This window comes from Melospiza melodia, chromosome 14 (genome assembly GCF_035770615.1).
Source record: "Melospiza melodia melodia isolate bMelMel2 chromosome 14, bMelMel2.pri, whole genome shotgun sequence".
In the NCBI taxonomy this organism is placed as follows: Eukaryota; Metazoa; Chordata; class Aves; order Passeriformes; family Passerellidae; genus Melospiza; species Melospiza melodia.
This window is the reverse complement of record NC_086207.1, coordinates 11,482,479-11,499,246: the sequence shown is the minus strand read 5'-3', so window position 1 is coordinate 11,499,246 and position 16,768 is coordinate 11,482,479. Positions and strand designations below refer to the sequence as shown.

General features: G+C 38.8%; 1 protein-coding gene across 1 annotated transcript in view; it reads right to left on the bottom strand.

Moving 5' to 3' along the window:
* Positions 1 to 245: 245 nt before the first annotated feature.
* The window catches only part of SEC24A (SEC24 homolog A, COPII coat complex component), a 21,663-nt gene continuing 5,140 nt past the window's right edge, over positions 246 to 16,768 (bottom strand). Inside the window, 22 exon segments of the mRNA XM_063169206.1 lie at positions 246 to 704; positions 1,112 to 1,215; positions 1,715 to 1,807; positions 1,947 to 2,051; positions 2,716 to 2,853; positions 3,840 to 4,015; positions 4,359 to 4,469; positions 4,554 to 4,727; positions 5,229 to 5,387; positions 5,948 to 6,068; positions 6,338 to 6,544; positions 6,914 to 6,969; positions 7,608 to 7,726; positions 8,379 to 8,491; positions 8,916 to 9,025; positions 9,379 to 9,505; positions 10,262 to 10,364; positions 11,328 to 11,500; positions 12,097 to 12,263; positions 12,585 to 12,662; positions 14,355 to 14,513; positions 15,876 to 16,397. Of these exon segments, the coding sequence (XP_063025276.1) occupies positions 590 to 704; positions 1,112 to 1,215; positions 1,715 to 1,807; positions 1,947 to 2,051; positions 2,716 to 2,853; positions 3,840 to 4,015; positions 4,359 to 4,469; positions 4,554 to 4,727; positions 5,229 to 5,387; positions 5,948 to 6,068; positions 6,338 to 6,544; positions 6,914 to 6,969; positions 7,608 to 7,726; positions 8,379 to 8,491; positions 8,916 to 9,025; positions 9,379 to 9,505; positions 10,262 to 10,364; positions 11,328 to 11,500; positions 12,097 to 12,263; positions 12,585 to 12,662; positions 14,355 to 14,513; positions 15,876 to 16,397 (3,230 nt within the window). The 3' untranslated portion in view covers positions 246 to 589.

Here is a 16,768-nt window from a genome sequence, read left to right as displayed (position 1 = left end):
CCAATCCAAGCACTGGGTTCTACACTTCACAAGCATTTGTTCATTTCACAATGAACACTTCTTTCACTGCTACTTTAAGCATTAAGTTGAACATTGAGATGCTCTGTCTGTAATCACTGGATGCACTTAGAAAGAATTTCCCTGCAAATCATGATCAGTATTGTGAGGTTTTATATCTAGCAGCAACAAAAAAAAAGAAGAAAAACAAAAACAAAACAAACAAAAAAAAGTTACAGAAATATACATTTTGAACAACAAAGAACTCTTTATTTTACAAAATGTATTTCACCTTTTCAGTATTGCCTTTGTAAATGTACTTCATGCTGCAACTACTTACAGTAAAAACACGATTTGCAGCAAATTAAAGGTGCTCAACCAGTTCCAACAGTTTGATTTTTTTAAGGTACAATATTATGTAGTTGCACATTTGATTCTCAGATGTGGTCCTTTATTTGCTTTAGTTCGTTGAAATCACAGTGAGAACTTCTCATCAACTGCCTCAGGCCACAGATTTAATGAAGATATTACAAGCACAATCATTCTTTACTGCAAAATCTTTCCTTAAAGAAGTAAGCCAAAGGCTAGTGTTTCATTTATTCACTTGCTGCTGTATATGAAGGAGGAATTCATAGTATGATAAGGCTGATTCTGTTCTGTCTTCAATCATATTTTGCAGAAAACTTGATTTCAATGGACTCTCATCCCTTAAAAACAAAAATATAAGTGTTTGAGTGGAATTAACATTTGCCATGGGCTACTGTGCATGAGTAAAATTACGGGTGAAGTGACCAGTCATTTCAAAAGCTTAAGAACATATGAAAATAGGACTCAAATAGCCTTTAGTAGTGATTAATCCTAATAAGTGCTCTTACCAGAATTTACTTCATTTATCTGACATTAAAAAAAGACTAAATGTCATAGAGGAATCCTTAGGTAGTCTTTTGAAATTCTAACTGGAGACAACTCATAAGTCATATCTGTAGTCAAATCTGTCAGGCACAGCACACACTATTGTTAAGAATCCCATTAAGAAAGTTCAGTATATGATATCCAAGTATGTATTGTTAACAGGTTGCTGAAGAAGCAAAAATGACTGTTAAAAACTACTTACTTTATTATATATAGTATAGGAAAGAAAGGTCTCTGTTCTCTCAGCCAAGAAATGAAAGTTCGTGTTCTGATGGATTCTGCCGTTTCAAGTTCCGGGAGATGTGTCTAAAAGCCAAAGGGTTTCATTAATACAAATTTTTCAGAAAAACAATAAAAGGAACACTTCAACTAGCCCAGCTCATTAGGTACAAAGAAAACCCAGACAGATATGTTTTGTGATGAATAGTTTCAGTCTTGTCTTCTCTAAAATAGTCAAGAGCACTAAACTCCTGTGAGCAATTAGCTGTCAGAATGGTGATGAGTGAGCTGTGATTGATTCCTGTTTTGTTGCAGAAACTAAAGGATTACCCACTAACCCACTGTGCTCACTGTTTCCAAGTTTCTTAGTCTGCTCCCACAGGTCTGAGAAACTCAATCACTGTCAGCCTCTTCCTATTGTGTCCTCATGAGAACAAACTCCAAGAGGTAACAGCAATTCTTTCTTTCCTTGGATCTGGATCTATACCACTAGAGGGCTAATAGCTGAGTAGTGTATTTTAATTCTCATGCAAATGATATTCTGGCAGCACTGGATGTATGCCTGATGTGCAGAGCAAGCACGTACCATATTCTGTGGTACTGAGCCATAATTTGGAACTCCAAGGACTTGGCTGATAAAACCCTGCCCACAGTTCTTCCCAATCCACATAAACATCACCTGAAAGACACCATCAATAACAACATTAATCCAACCCAAAACACACCTCAGCAGTCCCATGCATATTTTGGGTTCTCAGAAAGAACACATCAAGTAAACTTGGATACTTTTTTAAATCCCCCCCCACCACACAACTTACAGAGCCAGCGTCCATAAGGTAAGCACCATCCCTACTCAACTTCTCCACTGACAGCTGGAGAAGGGGTGGCTGAGGTATAGTTCTGTCATTTATGTTAAGAGCTCCCTAAAAGAAGGATGAAAAACAGTGGTTCACATCTTGATGCAAAAAACAAGAACACAATGCTAAATAAGAGGGGGATCTATTACACTGAATACTGGAGCTGGACCATTTTTCTCAGTTCAGCTCATGCTATACTTAAAATGATGATTTCCTTCATTAATTAGTAATTTACTAATAAATCTTAATGTTTTATTTCAAGAGGGTGAATGTCATCAAATGTATCTTAGTTAATTAGTTCTGGAACTGGAATATCTGATTTGCTATGCACCAAAGATGTGATTCCCAAAATTGTTCAGGGTTTTACATGAACATTCCCTGTTCTCAAAACTGCTTGATATTTTAAAATAAAGGAAGCTACAAAGGGACAAAAACCACATTATGATGTCTTTATGTATATGTGATTTTACAGCACAACATAATGACACAAGGCAAAGGTGAAATAAGTTAGGAAAAAACTTTCCCCATCCATAGCAAAGCACAGCTTCTCTCCAGAATTCATCAATCCACTTCCAAATAACAAATGCATAAATGCAACAAGTGGGAGAATATGAAACATTACATTTTAGCTGTGCAGCTTTAGATGGAAAACTTGGGAGATTTCTAACACATTTACTTTCACATCACACAGATCTTTGGGATCAGATGATGTAGCAAGGCCAAGACTCACCTCATCTGTGAGAGTATCGACTCTGTACAGACTGGGATGTGTCATGAGCATGAGGTAAACAAGGGGCTGGTTCTTCACCTGGCACATGGTAAAGATGCGTTCATCCAAACGTGTGTTTGTCCCAGTTTGAAATGCTTTCTGCAAACAATCAGGCCTTTAGTTTAACCATTAAAGCAAAGCAAGGTAAGTTGCAGATAAAACACATCGCCTACTGTTTATTTCTAACTTAAGTTTTAAAGATGTACCCTAAGTCTTTTCTCATTATATTTTACTTCTCCATAGTTCTCTTCAGTGTTTCATATAGAAATCATGCAGGTCTCTCTCCCATTTCTGGATTTTAGAAGTAACCTCGACCTGGCACCATCAGTCCTCTCTTAAAACTGAGATGAAAACACCCTGAAATACTAACACACACCTCAAAAATGCTACTTGATGAAATTTAAAAGCATAAATACTTGAGCAGTTTACAACTGGCTTCAATGTACAGAATCTTAGGTCTGTATTAACAAGAAAGAGATAGTCCTGCCTTGTTGGGACCAAAGAAAAAGTTATAAATCAAAAGTAGAGCTCACTCCTCCCACCTGACTGGATCAAATGCTCATCAAGCCTTTCACATGAAAAAGCTCAATATGAACATGCTGTTTAATTCCTAACCAAGATGTATGAATCCAAAACTTCTTTTTGAACCAAGAAATCAGTTTGTCCAACAGTTAAATGACTTCTAATATCAGTTCAGGGAAATTCAATTAAAAAATTCTTACACTGGGCAAATACTGTGAAATGCTTTAAACCTGTTGCAAGAACAGTCAGCCAAATGCCCTGTCTGCCACACCCAGCTTTCTTCTAATCCACACTGAATTGGTATGTGGATCTACATTTCCAGAGACACAAAAAACTGAGATTCCTGAGAAAACACTATCAGTACCCTGACACATTCTCTTCACTACTCAGTGTCTTTATTATTTTGCCCTTCCATTGCTTAAAACATTTATACTTTTGGTTTTACGCACGCTTCTAAATTCCTGCTTTTGAATTAAATCATTCTCCATCAAAGAATTGTCCTTTTACTTCAGGCTGACCTGCCAAACAACCATCCTCTTGCCTGGCTTCCTTTGCCCTCTTACCTGTTTCAAGAGTGCCAGTATGTAAAGAGGGAAGAGGCGCAGGGAGAAGGGAGCGGTGAGGCCGGGCTGCTGGACGCTCAGCACGGAGGAGCGGTAAGCGGCCAAGGAATCGATCACGGCATTGACCAGGGCATCGCGCGCGTCGCTCAGCGTGGCGGACACGGAGCGGTCCACAGCTGAAACAGGGCAAGGCTCAGATCAGAGTTCCTCCCTTGGCAGGAATGCAGCCACATACATTAACTCCTCTCACTTTATCATATATGCCAATGCAGCTTAAGCTTTTACTACATTCTAGGGGAAGTGCTTCAGAAAAAAGCTGAGGGGCCACGATGATGCACCGGACTAAGCCTAAGCCCAGGCGATTACACGCAGCTCTACTGATCCTTCACCTAAGCCAAGCATTAAAACCAAAACTCTCCTAGGATGAGGGAGAATCTCTTCTTCTAATCCAGAGGATTATTGCTCAGACCTTTAAGGATACAATCCACGCATATCCAAACAAGCTCTTAGCACACTCACCCATATTGGCTAAGAGCCCTGTGATGGCCTGCACATCTGCCCCCAGGTACACTTCACTCAGGGTTGTGACAACAGGTAAGCACATCGTGTGCACACGAATTCGCCTTTCACCTGCAAGGAAAGACAACTGCAACCTCCACACTTGTTTTATGAAGCAACACTACAAATGCCACTGTTGGCTCAATCTAACCTTACCTTTGCTGGAGGTGTACAGGAGAGCTGACTGAAAAGAAACCACTTGCATATCAGTAAGACTCTCTTCCACTGACATCTGCACAGCATATCCTGCATCTGGGTTTACGTTGGGCAATGACAACAAGTCTGTAGATCGCACAAAGAAGTTCCCGTGGAAAGTATGAATGGAAAGACCTACAAGATAATAATGAATCAGTTTGGGTTTATAGCTGTGAAGTACAAGCACCACATACAGATCTCTACATCAATTACTATACTGGAATGCTCCCTCTCAATGAAACATATTATCTTCAGAAAAGGTAAATGCTACAAACTAACAACTCATCCAAAGCATCCACAAAGCCTAGCAGAAAGTGGGAATTAGCAAGGGAAATCACTGCAGAGTAGTAGAAAGTATCTAGATTATAAAAACAGTCCCTTGTTGAAATTGTTCATGAAAATTTCCAGTTTTGACCATTATAAACTGGAACTTGGATGCCAGAAAAGACACTGCAAATACAGTATTTAAAAAAATAGTCTTATCTCTGGTACTGAATTTTACTTTTCTAATCTTTGCCTTTTAATCATTTGAGGTTAAAAAATAGCTAGAATACCAATGAAAACATTCCCAAAGAGCAGCCAACACCCACTTCCCTCTTCTCCATTCCACAAAAATCTAAGAAAGTGAATTCAGACCTTTGGTGCATCTTATCCTCATGACAGCCTCAAAGCCAATTTTCCTAGTTAAATATCGCTTCAGTTCCTTTTGCAACTTCTCCACCTGGACAGGGTTGTGTTTATGATGGTAAGATTGGTAGTAGTAGACACTACCTGCAGAATACCTTGATATACAACCTGAAACAAAACCAGTATACATTAGAGAGTGCAAACAGCTGCTGCTGCAGTCTTTAAAGTATTAAATTGTTCATACCTGCAAATTACTCAAATGCACAGTTACAGACTTGCCACAAAGACAGATGTAGCTACAACTGTATATTCTAATATGTGACAAATCTCAGGTGTGAAATAATTTTCCATTGAACTGAAATTGCTGTCACTTGAAAGTTTGGTTAAATAGAAAAAAGTAAGTAAAATGCTAATAAAACTTGTTCTGAAGGCAATGACACTGATGGTTAAAAAGGCATAAAAAGGAAGAAACTATTTCCACTACTTGTATCAGTAGCACAAGGGTCCTGACTCTCTAAGGGAGGACAAGAAAATAAGTAGTTTAAATCAGGACTTAAAGATGACATTCTATTCACTGTCACTGCTCAGCAAGGACAAGTTTGTATCTTGACGCATTAGATTAATTCAAATCAGGTACATCTACTAAATATTAATGTAGATTCTATGCATTTGCTCAAAATACAAGAGTTACACGTCCCAGAAGAGCTAAAGAGCTTTATATGACTTACCTAGAGAAGCCAAGTCAGAATATTGCCCACTAAGAAGAAATAAATCCACTGCAACCTGTTGTCCTGAGCAGTCCAAGGCCAACTTCTTGTAGAAATCAGTCGATGGTGTCAGATGTATATCCTGTTAAAACAGTGGAGTGTTACAAAACACAAAGGAAATTCAAATTGATTCATACATTTATTGCCTGCTTTCAGGGACACAATCAATTCTCCATCATTAATTAAAAATATTTTATTTTAAAAAATCAGGTAATTTGTGTTTATATTGCTTGGTTTTTCTTTTGGTTTTTTCTGCTACTTTAAAAGGAGCAAGACAAGCACAAAATTAACCCAGAAGAGGAAAACCCAGAACCACCTATGTGCACAGAACAACCTTTTTGCTTTCCTAACCTTTGCTGTTGCTCTTTGGTTTGGCTCCTCTCGTGACTTCAGTGCTCCCATTCCCAGAGATGGGAGCTGTGTCTGGAAGACAGTGATTCTACCTCCAGTGGGGGACATCAGCTTAAAGGCAGCCTGTAATGCAGGCCCCAGAGCACTCTGAGTTTCCAGGGACTTGGTAAACATCTGTGGCAATGTCTTCAGCAGATCTTGAATTAGCTGCAAGGGAGAAAACTGTATTAGGCCTATGAGTCTTCAAGGTTTTCTATTTTATAGCCAAATATTGGCTGTTGGGTCGAGATATATATATATATATACACACACACATACTTGAACTTGTACAAATACTTGAACACAACCAAGAATTAACACTTCTAATATTAAAGTAGTAAAGAGAAAGTTCTAGAAAAATCGAAGCACTGTCTTGTTCTTACAGTGACATAGATAAAAGACCTCTTTTTTTTTTTTGCCTCAAACTTGGCACTTGAACAGCTGGTGTTAATGAGCATTAATTAATCAAAAAATTATCAAACATATCCCCAGTTGTGTAAATGTCGCTAGTTATGTAAGAAAGTCCTTGCTTCTTACCTCTTTATTTTCATTCAAATTTACTAATAAGTTTTCTGGCATTGGTATAAATACATCTGAAAGGGAAAAAAATTTGAGTTATCTTTTAAAAACACATCAAGCTTTCCCTGACTTTATTTGCCAACCATCATACTTATTGGAAAAAAAATACACAGTATCAGTGTATTAGCGCATGTAAACATAATTATGTGGATTTTTTCTCATAAGCATTCCTGTGGCTAGAATCCCATGTTGGAGCAGCAATCAACAGGGCTGAAGGATAATCAAAACTATTAAATAAAATCACATAGCAAATATTTCCAATGTTCATTCTACCCTGCCCAATAATACCCAGTGAAAGGTGATTTGAAACAAAAGGCAGGACAAGCACTAAGCACCAGCCACAAGAAAATCTATAAAAGGCATCTACCATCAGTGTTTGGGATTTCAAGAGGAATCCAGAGATTTGTACAAATTAAACTAGAAGGTAGGAAAGCTGTCTTCATGTCTGAAGTCATGAGCAGCCACAGCATTGCTCAGACTTGATATGAGTGAGATGTCTTCATAAACAAACTCACACATATGGTACTTCCAAAGGCATTACTAGAGAGACTAATGGTGTGATCCAGAAACTCCCACCAGATATTTATTTTTAAAGGCTGTCATAACCAGAAGTCACTAATAGGTACTGATCACAAAAATTATTTTTGCATACCTTCAATATCTGAAACTATAAGCATCTGAGGCTGAGAGAGACCTTCCTGAAGACTGTAGAAATGGATTGTGCTGTCAAATGTTATGAAGCCTATTTTTGTTCTAGTGTTCCCAGGAAGCCTGAAAATGAGACATATGGTGTTCAACAAGATGAAATTTCATTTCTGCAGGCTTTTTCTTTTTTTTTTTAACATCCACTGCATCTCTCAGTGGTTGCTACCAAGCAGTTAGTTTAACAGCTAGACTGCAAGAGCTTCACTAAGTCATTTTGGAAAGAACAAAAACCACAACAAAAAAGGAGCTCATGGTAGAATCACCTAGCAGGCAGGTGAAAACCTTTTCAGAGGGCAATCAGAAGTGGAAGAAAAAGAATAAATAAACTGCAAAATCCCAATTACTGTTTTATAAGTTCAAACAGCACGCATTTTATGAGAAGATTATTAGATGCATGACTCTTTTCAGCAAATACTTATCTAAACTTGAGCTTTAAAAAAATACAGTTCAAAAGATAAACATGATGCTTACACTCTTTTGGGGATTTATGAAGCACATAGGAAAGAGACTGAAAATCAATCCTCAAAATTACCTTTTATACTGGTGTAGCTGCGATGGGAAAAAGACTGCAGCTTTATGGCACATTTTAACACAACACTGGCCATTGTATGCCCACACTAGGAAATTGTCTTCCACACAGAAAGGACTGGCATGTTGGTGTCTACCACAGATTTTTTAAGATGAATGAAAATTAGAGATTTTAAGCAAAAGTACTTACGAGTCCAGATTGTCTAAGAGGGTCTGGCAGACTGTGTTCAAGTATCCTGTCTCGATTGCATTGTGGGACACATCAAACACAAAGAGGTACACGGGGGGCTGGGGTGGGCGCAGCTGAGCAAAGAAAAGATCACCTTTAATTTTCAAACAGCATTTGTTACATTGCCTTCATTCATTCTATTGCAAGTTTAAACTGCTAAAACAGCACACAGATGATAGCTAAAATTTCTGGATGCATTTGCCTCTTATTTGGTAATATCAGAATTCTAGTTTTCTTCCAAAGCTACTACATATTCCAAATACAGAATACCTACATATTCCAAATACAGAATACCTACATATTCCAGATACAGAACAACTTTAACATCATAAATGTTTAAAAGTGAACTCTCTGAGGTCTTCCCCATGAGTTCTCAGATACACTCCTTAAGGCAACAGCTACTGAACTGGAATGCATCCTCTGAAACAAAGCTTTCTCTGACATCCCTCTGAAAATAAAACAAAGGGAGAGAAGAAGCAAAAGTAAATAAAGCCTTACCATGTATTCAGATGGAGCCATAAACTCAATAGTAGCATTCTGGACTTCGGGTCTTTTATGAGGTTCTCCATAAACTCTTGTCACAGGATTATAGAGGAATTCTTCAGGAACTATGCAGACAAGTTTATATATTAGTATTTCACACTAGTATTGGCTGTGCTGCATTTTAAAACAAATATATCAACTCTTTTGTGGCTGTTGGGCAACAATGGAGAACTACACCAGGGAGTGGAGTTTTTACACTTGTGTAAGGTACTGTGAGGGACAACTTAGGCTCATCATGTTTCTTTAGGGACACCAGTGGCACTGAGAAACATTTCTCATGACTCCCAGCAAGACTGACAACAATCCCTCTGCTGATGTGGCCAGTCTCAAAGGCCAAGGTTAATTGCACCACTTAAGGTGCTGCAAGGTTAATTGGGAAAGGTTAATTGCAGCCCTTTCAAGCACATCTAAAACTTACCATCATTGACTCTATAGCACAAATTGCATTTCCACCTCCTCTGGTCCAGGAAGCTGACAAAGGGGTTGATGTACGTCCGGCAGGAACGGCATCTCACAATAATACTGGAAGTGACCACTGGCAATTGCTGGAAAAGAAAAGTTTCCTATTTTAAAGATGAGCACCCTGCAGCTGCTCATCTGTGGTAACAACACCACTACCCACACTGTGCTGCCTAGTGAGGCAAAGCATCCTTGTTGAAAGGAGGAGTACTTCTGCATCCTCACAGCACCACTGCAATTCCTTAACAAAACAGGTAGGAACTGAGCTCTAACATATTTAACTGTGTGGATTCCCTTTCCAAGCCTCCACATCATTCCTGAATTTTACACTGATGATTTAAGATCAAGTCCTGTACCCAATACAGATCAAAAAGCAGGGGGAGAAAAGCCCACATCTTTGAAAAATCAAAGTGAGAAAAAACCCAATGTTTAAGAAAGACACTGCTAAATTCAAAATCTTCTGGTTATTTCATGACATCCAAATCCCTCCAACTTTGTCAAGTCTTGAGTTCAGAATTAGTACTAGGTTTGAAATTAATAACTACAACTGATACATGACAACCTGGAATTTAGCTTGTCTTCTATCACAGTCCAAATTCTGTACTGCCCTTAAGCTTTTGGTTTTTTTATTAAGAAGTGAGACCTGAAGGTTTAAATATGGTAGGGAAAAACAACTGAGAAAAATTACAGCAATCTGTATGGAATAAGGAAATGTCAGTTACTATGGTAATTCTTCTGGGCCAAGATACCTGCCCTTGATTTATAATTCATTGTCCATTGTCTGGACTCTGGTAAAGGCATAGTTGATATTTCAGCAGTAAAGTTTTGAACATTTCTCATACCGATAAGTCTTTGAAAGGATGAAGCAGGAGCCCCAAAGGAAGTTTGGCTTTATTCAATAAGGCCTGAGTTTGAGGAATGTTAGTCAGGGTACAGCGGAACAACCTACATGGATGACAAAGGGTTATTTTCAGAGGCTTTCAAATAAATTATGATTTCAGTAGTACAATATATTTTTCTAGAGCTGTTAATGGTGAATTTCCATTTCCAGCTGAAAGATCTCTGTCAAATCATTTTTGTTTCTGAGCTTGACCCACAGTACATACTTTGAGTTCTTATTTTATACAAATGATCTTTATACAGAACTCAGTGTCATTTTAGTCACCCAAGTCAAAGTTAAGCCTAACAATATTCAAAGTTGCACCAAATCTTTATATACTAAATGCTATTTTGGAATAAATCAGAACCAGCAATGTTTAAAAGGTGGTTTTTAAAACATAGTAACATCCCACAATAATTTTCTGAGTGTTGAGTACTCAGCAGCTTCTACAAGGTGCAGATGTATGTGGCAGATTTGCAAATCAAGTCCAGCTTGTTTGCATGAACAACGTCACAAAGGCGCTGTTATTTCCTTTATCTACCATAAAAATATTTGCAAAGCAGAAGTCCCTGGCTATTCACAGTTTGGTTGGTCTCCTCAGAGAGAATAACTGGTTAATCAACTGCCAGTCTCTTGTTTGAGATTTCATTTACTCCATTGTTTTAAATGGTTACTTTTCAATACAGAGGTCACCCATGTTTCTTCAGGCACAATCTTTTTGGGGTACCTCACCTGACTGAATTAACTGTTATTTTATATCTTCTTATCCATACTCACTGCCAGGCATAAAACTTTTCTATTGTACCTATCTATAGCTGCCTTGTTAACTAATTTTTCCTCATACTTTCTACAAAGATGATTTTTCCCCTTCAAAGTTAAACCCACTTATTGCCTTTATTGTAACAGTGAAGCCCATTTTCAATATTTTCTACTCATAAAATTAAGAAAATATTTTGTGAAATTATGTTTATAAGCAGGAATTTACATTTTATCTATTTTGATGTATTATAGCAAATGCATAATCTTACTCAGGATTGCAGTTGAGCTTCTGGATGTCTTCATGCAAGTTGGGGACAGGAGCCTTCAAAAGGGTGGTAGGAAGAATATTTCTTTCTTGAAGAAGATTCACAGGTCTTAACCCTTCCTGCTGTAGACTCAGGCCAGCCATTGATGCAGTTAAGTGATTAGTGCCCAGGGCAGGCTAGAGACAAATCAAATTTCACAGATTAGCACCAAGTACTTGGATGAAATCCATAATCTGTTTAAAACCACATCTATATCCCTTCCAGTTTGTTTTGCTCATGTACTAACTGCCATTGTATCAATGTATTTAGAAATGCTGGTTGTCACATGAACTTGAATTGTGTGTAACATAAGAGGAAAAAAGCATAAATTGCCTATAAAACTCTTGTAATACAGAGGCTCAGCTGGTGAAAACATTGGTCAGTTCACTTGGAAAGTTCAGGGAAAGAAAAACCAACACTTCAGCTAACAATAACAAAGCCACTGAAGAGAAACATGCCAAAAGCAGCTGAAAGTTTCAAAAGAAACATCCTGAACAGATCTGAGGGTGGAACACTTCACAAAGAGCTGGCACACAGCTTTTCCAAAGTGGTACCAAGGCACAGGCAAAAGCATTAATTCTGGCTATGCCTGCCCTCTTGAACACTTGGTGCCCAAACAGGGAACAAAAGAAGCAGCATCCTAGGGATACACAACACCTACCAACCATCACTTTTCTTTACCCACACACCCCCACCAGAGGTAGTGCTGAGACAGAAACCAGACAACCTTTACCTGCTGGAAATGTTTTGATCCATCTGGATATTGCAAAGCAGCTGCATTCCTTCCTGGGGCTCCAGGTGGAGAAGCATGTTGGTAGCCTGGAGGTAAGGCAGGGTAGGAATACCCAACACTTCTATTCATCTTCAGATTTGGGGCTGCAGGAGAATGGTGTGGAGTTGCTGGAAGCAGGGTAGACAGACACTTAATTGCTGAAGAACTGTATCTTACTTGAGGCATTAGTACAACAGGAGAGCTGCCTGTTTAGTTTTTAAGTCTGAAAAATAAAGCTGCTGTCAACTTTGCAAAGGGCTCTCACCTACTTTACATATCACAGGCAAACTCATGCTAATTGTCAATGCTTCAGATTTCACATTTAGCTTCAAGACAGGCATTGAACCAAGTACATATGTTTGTACACAAATGCTTAAACTTCTGTCTTTCACAGACTCTTAAAAGTTCCACAATAATAACAACAACCAGTTTTACTCCCAAATCCTTACCCATGAGACCACCACCTTCAATTGCATCATAGCTGTTTTGCACAACAGACCCATCACTGGCAGCAGATCTGGCATCACCTTTAAAGAAAAACAACCACAGGAAAAATTTGCACAAGTTATGAAGAAGTTTTAATGAGGTAACTGCAAAAAATATCCTATTTGCTGAATGAATATTAAGATAAGCATAGTTTGAATCTACTTTGGTTTTGACCCAGGATGAAACTGAATTAAATATACTTTGTCCTCTTTCTCACACACATGTCCCCTGCAGATGTGACCTCAACAAAGGACATTCATAAAACATCACAATCTTTTTTATTTTTTTTAAGGAAAATGAAAGTCCTTACACTTCTGGTTGAAAAATCTTTTATGACTCCTTCCAATTAGGGATTTGCCATAGCTTCCAAGCCAAAATGCAGCAAAGGGTCAGGGGATGCTCCCTCCTCAGCAGAGGAAGTTTCTGTAGGCTAGCTGTAGTTTTCCAAGTAACCTATAGCTTAGGTTTCCTTAGGAACCTTCAGCTTAACCCTGAAGAACATTTTCCCCTGATAATTCACAGAAACACCAAATTCCCTACACTTCCACATTTAGTTCACTACTGCTCACCAAACAGCAACAGCTCTGACACAGTCACATACCAGCCAAGATAGAAATTCAATCTAAGATAGGAAAAACCTTGAGACTCAGAGAGTGCTCCCAAAGGACAGTTTTTGGTAAGTCAACTATGTCTAAATATACTAACACAACTATATATTGCTAAGGACAAGTAGGTACTCTATTTTTATTACCATTTTTATTAAAGTCTCCAAAGATGACCCAAAAAAAGGAACTTACATTACACACTGAATGTGCCTAGCAGCAATCAACCTGCTTCATAGACTAAACATTTTTATCTCTCCAGGGCTCTGGAAATGTTTTTTTTCAAGATGAAGAAAATATTTTCTAAGCAAAAGCTGTTTCTAATGCATTTAATACATTCCAAAGAAAGTTAAATCTGAATATACTATTCTTGTGCTCACAGAGCTACCACACGAGAAACCGTCAATCTGAACATGCAAGGAACCAACAGCTTTGACAGAACTGTGTTTGTAAAAATAAAGCTGCCAACTCACACATGGCCCCATCCAGCATGGGCACTAAATGCCAAACAACTGGAGTCTGTCTGATACAGAGCCCTGGGGAGTTCCTAAACAATGGCAGATCTGTGCAGGGCCCACAGGAGACACTAAGTCAGGTGTCTGTCCTCAACAGCTGACACTTCACAGCCTCTAGTAGCTTCCTTCAGCAAGCTAACAAATGCAAGATGTGTGTTTCAGTGATTTTACACAGAGAAGAATAAGGTACAGCCACACTGATAGCAAGGAATTGCAAGGTCCACATTTTATCTCTCCCTGTAGAATGAACAATACAGGGAGTCATACATGGATTTCTGTCCTGACAGTAGTCAGGGACACAGAGAAATGAGATCCTATCACTTCACAACACACAAAAGGAAAAAAGCAATGCCAACTACAGCAGACATGCCCATGTAAAACAGCACTTGGAAATCTATTTTCAACTGTTAATTTCTTAAATTTTATAATGTCTGCTTACAAGAATTTTTCTTCTTTCCAGGTCCTTACCTACTCCTTTCAGATTAAATTATTAGCTGTATCAGTATCAATTTTACAATTTGAGTCTCTAATAGAACAACATGCTTGACTTTAAAGGTTGCATATTACAGTAAGTTGCAGTGTTTGAATTCAACATAAAGAGCAAATTGTTTCTTACCTTCTTGGTTTACAGTTGATTGTAGCATAGACTGTGCACTAGGTGGTCCTGCTACTGCTGCTGGTGGCCTAGGGGGACCACCAACAGGTGGAGGTCCTAAAGGTGGCCTTGGAGGGTGGAGGGGAGTTAAAGGCTGAGTCACTGGTGGAGGTGCAGATCCTATAAAGAGATTAACTGTTAGGAGGAGTTTAACTCAGCTGAAAAAAATCACAAAAGTTTTGTTATAAAAATGCACAGATTGAATTTTAAATATTCTTCTTACTCAGAGGATGAATGGCATGAGATATAAATCCTAACATGTGGGTAGAAGGTCTCAGCTTCAAGTTCATTTCTCATTCTGGGTTCCTGCAATTACTGATCTCCTTCAGCTTTTTGTTGCTATTGTTGGCAAGAATTTCAAGATGTACAAAAAATACGCAAACTCTATAACCAAGTCTGTAATGATCACCAAACAAGTTTTAATTAAAGTGATCACTGTTACACAAAAAAATACCAGGGAAATGGCTCAGGAGGATTGAATGGATATTCAAAAATTACTTATTCCAAACACTTGCTCTCATTTCATATGCCACTTTCCAAAATTTCTCTGCATTTTCTTCACTAATTCCAAACTACTAACTGCTTACTCCAATTAAGTGCCAGAAACAGTTTAATAAATTCTGCAAGCTTAAGACATTTTGAACAGCATAAGAAAATTAGGCAGACATTAAAAAAAAAAACTACTATCAATAAAAATCTCTAATGAGGCTAAAAGTGCTTAACAAGAAAAATTATTTGCTTTTACATGAAAATATTTCTGTACATAAGTCCTGTTGCATGCTTAGAGAGAAAAAACTAACATACAGCAGTTTGGCAAAGAGAAACTTGAGTATTAACTGTGTTTCCATAACAATCACAAGTTGCACAATAGAGCTATTTTGTATTAGAAAAGCTTTTACCATTGCATATAACAGCAGTAAAGCAGTAGGAGCAAAGTCTCCTACTTTTAGAGGACTTTCTGAAGATTGACAATTATCATTAAATGTGAAAATTACAAGTTTGGGGGAAGGAAGCTTTCCACTGAACTGACCTCTATTTCAACAGCACAGAATGGTTTTCAGTTTCCAGGCTGTGCTCCAGTTATTTGCATCAACCTGACAGGCTCTTCAGAGAAGTACCTGAATCAAGTGGTTACTGACCACGCTCACTGAACAGAGCTCGTTTTCAATGGTGAAGTGCTGGACTGGAACATATTAATGCTTCATGGGTTACCCCAGGAAATGGTGTAGATCACAGAAACAGCATCACCCACACACAGCATCCCAAAGCAATGGGACACCATTCAGGAGTTATCACCCACCCACCCTGGGCACAGAACTTTCATTCCTAACCCAAAGAAAGCATCCAGGTATTTCTGATGGGTGTATCTGCTTTAACAATCTCCCACAAGCAAAATGTCACTGCAGAGTCAGTTCTATACTCATTATGTTACAAGTTCATTGAAAAGCATTCATTGGTAGAATATCACAAAGTTCTGATTACCTGGCTTCATGTAGCTGTTCTGCAGTGGAGGAGCCCCTGGAGAAGCAGCATATTGATAACTCCCTGCAGGGTTTGTGCTCCCTGGCAATGATGATGGAGGCTGAGCTGGCCCTGCCCCAGGCACAGGAGCCAAATGGCTTGTTTGAGCCCCAGGGAGCTGGCCCCCAGGGGTCTGGCTGAACTGCCAGTTTGAAAGCACCGCTGGGCTGGCTCCAGGAGGAAAGCTCCCAGCACATGATACAGCAGCTGAGTTCTGTAATGCAGGTGGCAGCACTTGTGGAACTGGACCTGGCTGTTGTACTGGTGACCCAGAGAAAGCTGCCACTGGTGGTCTATTGAGAGTCTGGCCAGGTCCTTGGAAGTTGTTTAATTGAGAAACATTCTGAGAACCACTATAGCTGTACTGTCCAGAAGACTGATGTGGAGGAACCTTTGCTGGCATCTGATGGGAGTAGGATCCTGGAACTGCAGGGCTGTATCCCTGGCCTTCTGGGGAATGCATCAGCTGATTCTGAACAGGGCCTGGAATGAAAAAAAACAAACTATACTCTTTAGGAAGTCAGTGTTGTATATTACATCTGAAAATAAAAGATGTTCTTGTGAATGTCTTTCCTTAGGATTTTATTGGTCTCCAAGCCATTTTTAACTTAAACCATTAGGTGTGACAGAAGTACTACTGCAAGAAACATGAATTGAGCAGTATTTTGCTATTGACACTTAAATCTTTGTTTTGCTTTACAGAACCTTGAAACTACTAAGCATTCCAGTACCATCAAGATTGAAACTCAGACAGGATCCCATCCAGTCCTCAGAAACCCCCAAAGGCAAGCTGCCCACAGAGGAGCAGAGTCCCACAGCACTGGCAGCAGCACACACCAGCAGAGTGAAAGTGG